Raw genomic sequence first — 1,088 nt, forward strand, 5'->3', positions numbered from 1 at the left:
TGTGTGGGGGAAGGGATAGGTGCTCTGGTAGGGTGCCTGGCTGTGTGGGGGAAGGGATAGGTGCTCTGGTAGGGTGCCTGGCTGTGTGGGGGAAGGGATAGGTGCCCTTTGTTGGGTGCCTGGCTGTGTGGGGGAAGGGATAGGTGCCCTTTGTTGGGTGTCTGGTTGTGTGGGGAGGGGATAGGTGCTCTGGTAGGGTGCAGACAGTTTGTGTGGGGGAAGGGATAGGTGCTCAGGTAGGGTGCAGAGAGTTTGTGTGGGGGAAGGGATTGGTGCCCTTTGTTGGGTGCCTGGCTGTGTGGGGAAGGGATAGGTGCTCTGGTAGGGTGCAGACAGTTTGTGTGGGGGAAGGGATTGGTGCCCTTTGTTGGGTGCCTGGCTGTGTGGGGGAAGGGATAGGTGCTCTGGTAGGGTGCCTGGCTGTGTGGGGGAAGGGCTAGGTGCCCTTGGTTGGGTGCCTGGCTGTGTGGGGGAAGGGATAGGTGCTCTGGTAGGGTGCAGACAGTTTGTGTATGGGATGAGCTATCACATCCTCCGGTATCCGGTATACAATTTACTCTATGTGGCTGTAAGTCCAAAACAAGCCGTTGTTCAGTCTGGTGGTGGAGCCGCCGCGCTCACTCGTCTCTTCCCTCCTCCGCAGGCGTCCAGCATTGAGGTGAAGCAGGACTGGATCAAGAACATCCGAGAGGTGATCCAGGAGAGAATGATCCACCTGAAAGGAGCGCTAAAGGAGCCCATCCAGCCCCCGAAGACCCCGGCCAAGCAGAGGAACAACAGCAAGAGGTAACGGACATGGATGTGTCATGGGATGTGTCATGGGATGTGTCATGGGATGTGTCATGGGATGTATCATGGGATGTATCATGGGATGATGGCAGACAAGTGTGAACATTGCGGAGCAGTAAAGAGTTTGTCACCGGCGTAGCTCCGGCCTTGTTGGTATTACTGGTCATAGGGACTCCACATGTGTGATCGCATCTCAGCCGTCATGTACCAGAGCTGCCACCAGGGGGAGACTGCAGAGCTCTGTGTTCTCTATCAGGAAGTATGTAAAATATGTGAGAATATAACATTTTCTTCCTGCC

The 1,088-nt window shown here is 55.7% G+C and overlaps 1 protein-coding gene across 1 annotated transcript in view; it reads left to right on the forward strand.

Annotated features, from left to right (window-relative positions):
• LOC108800761 (kalirin-like) overlaps positions 1–794 on the forward strand; it is a 168,658-nt gene extending 167,864 nt beyond the window's left edge. The window contains exon 35 of the mRNA XM_018572755.1: positions 644–794. Coding sequence (XP_018428257.1) covers positions 644–790 — 147 coding nt within the window. The 3' untranslated portion in view covers positions 791–794. The remainder of the gene's footprint in view (positions 1–643) is intronic.
• The last annotated feature ends 294 nt before the right edge of the window (positions 795–1,088 follow it).

This window comes from Nanorana parkeri, unplaced genomic scaffold (genome assembly GCF_000935625.1).
Source record: "Nanorana parkeri isolate BGI_ZX_2015 unplaced genomic scaffold, ASM93562v1 scaffold2123, whole genome shotgun sequence".
In the NCBI taxonomy this organism is placed as follows: domain Eukaryota; kingdom Metazoa; phylum Chordata; class Amphibia; order Anura; family Dicroglossidae; genus Nanorana; species Nanorana parkeri.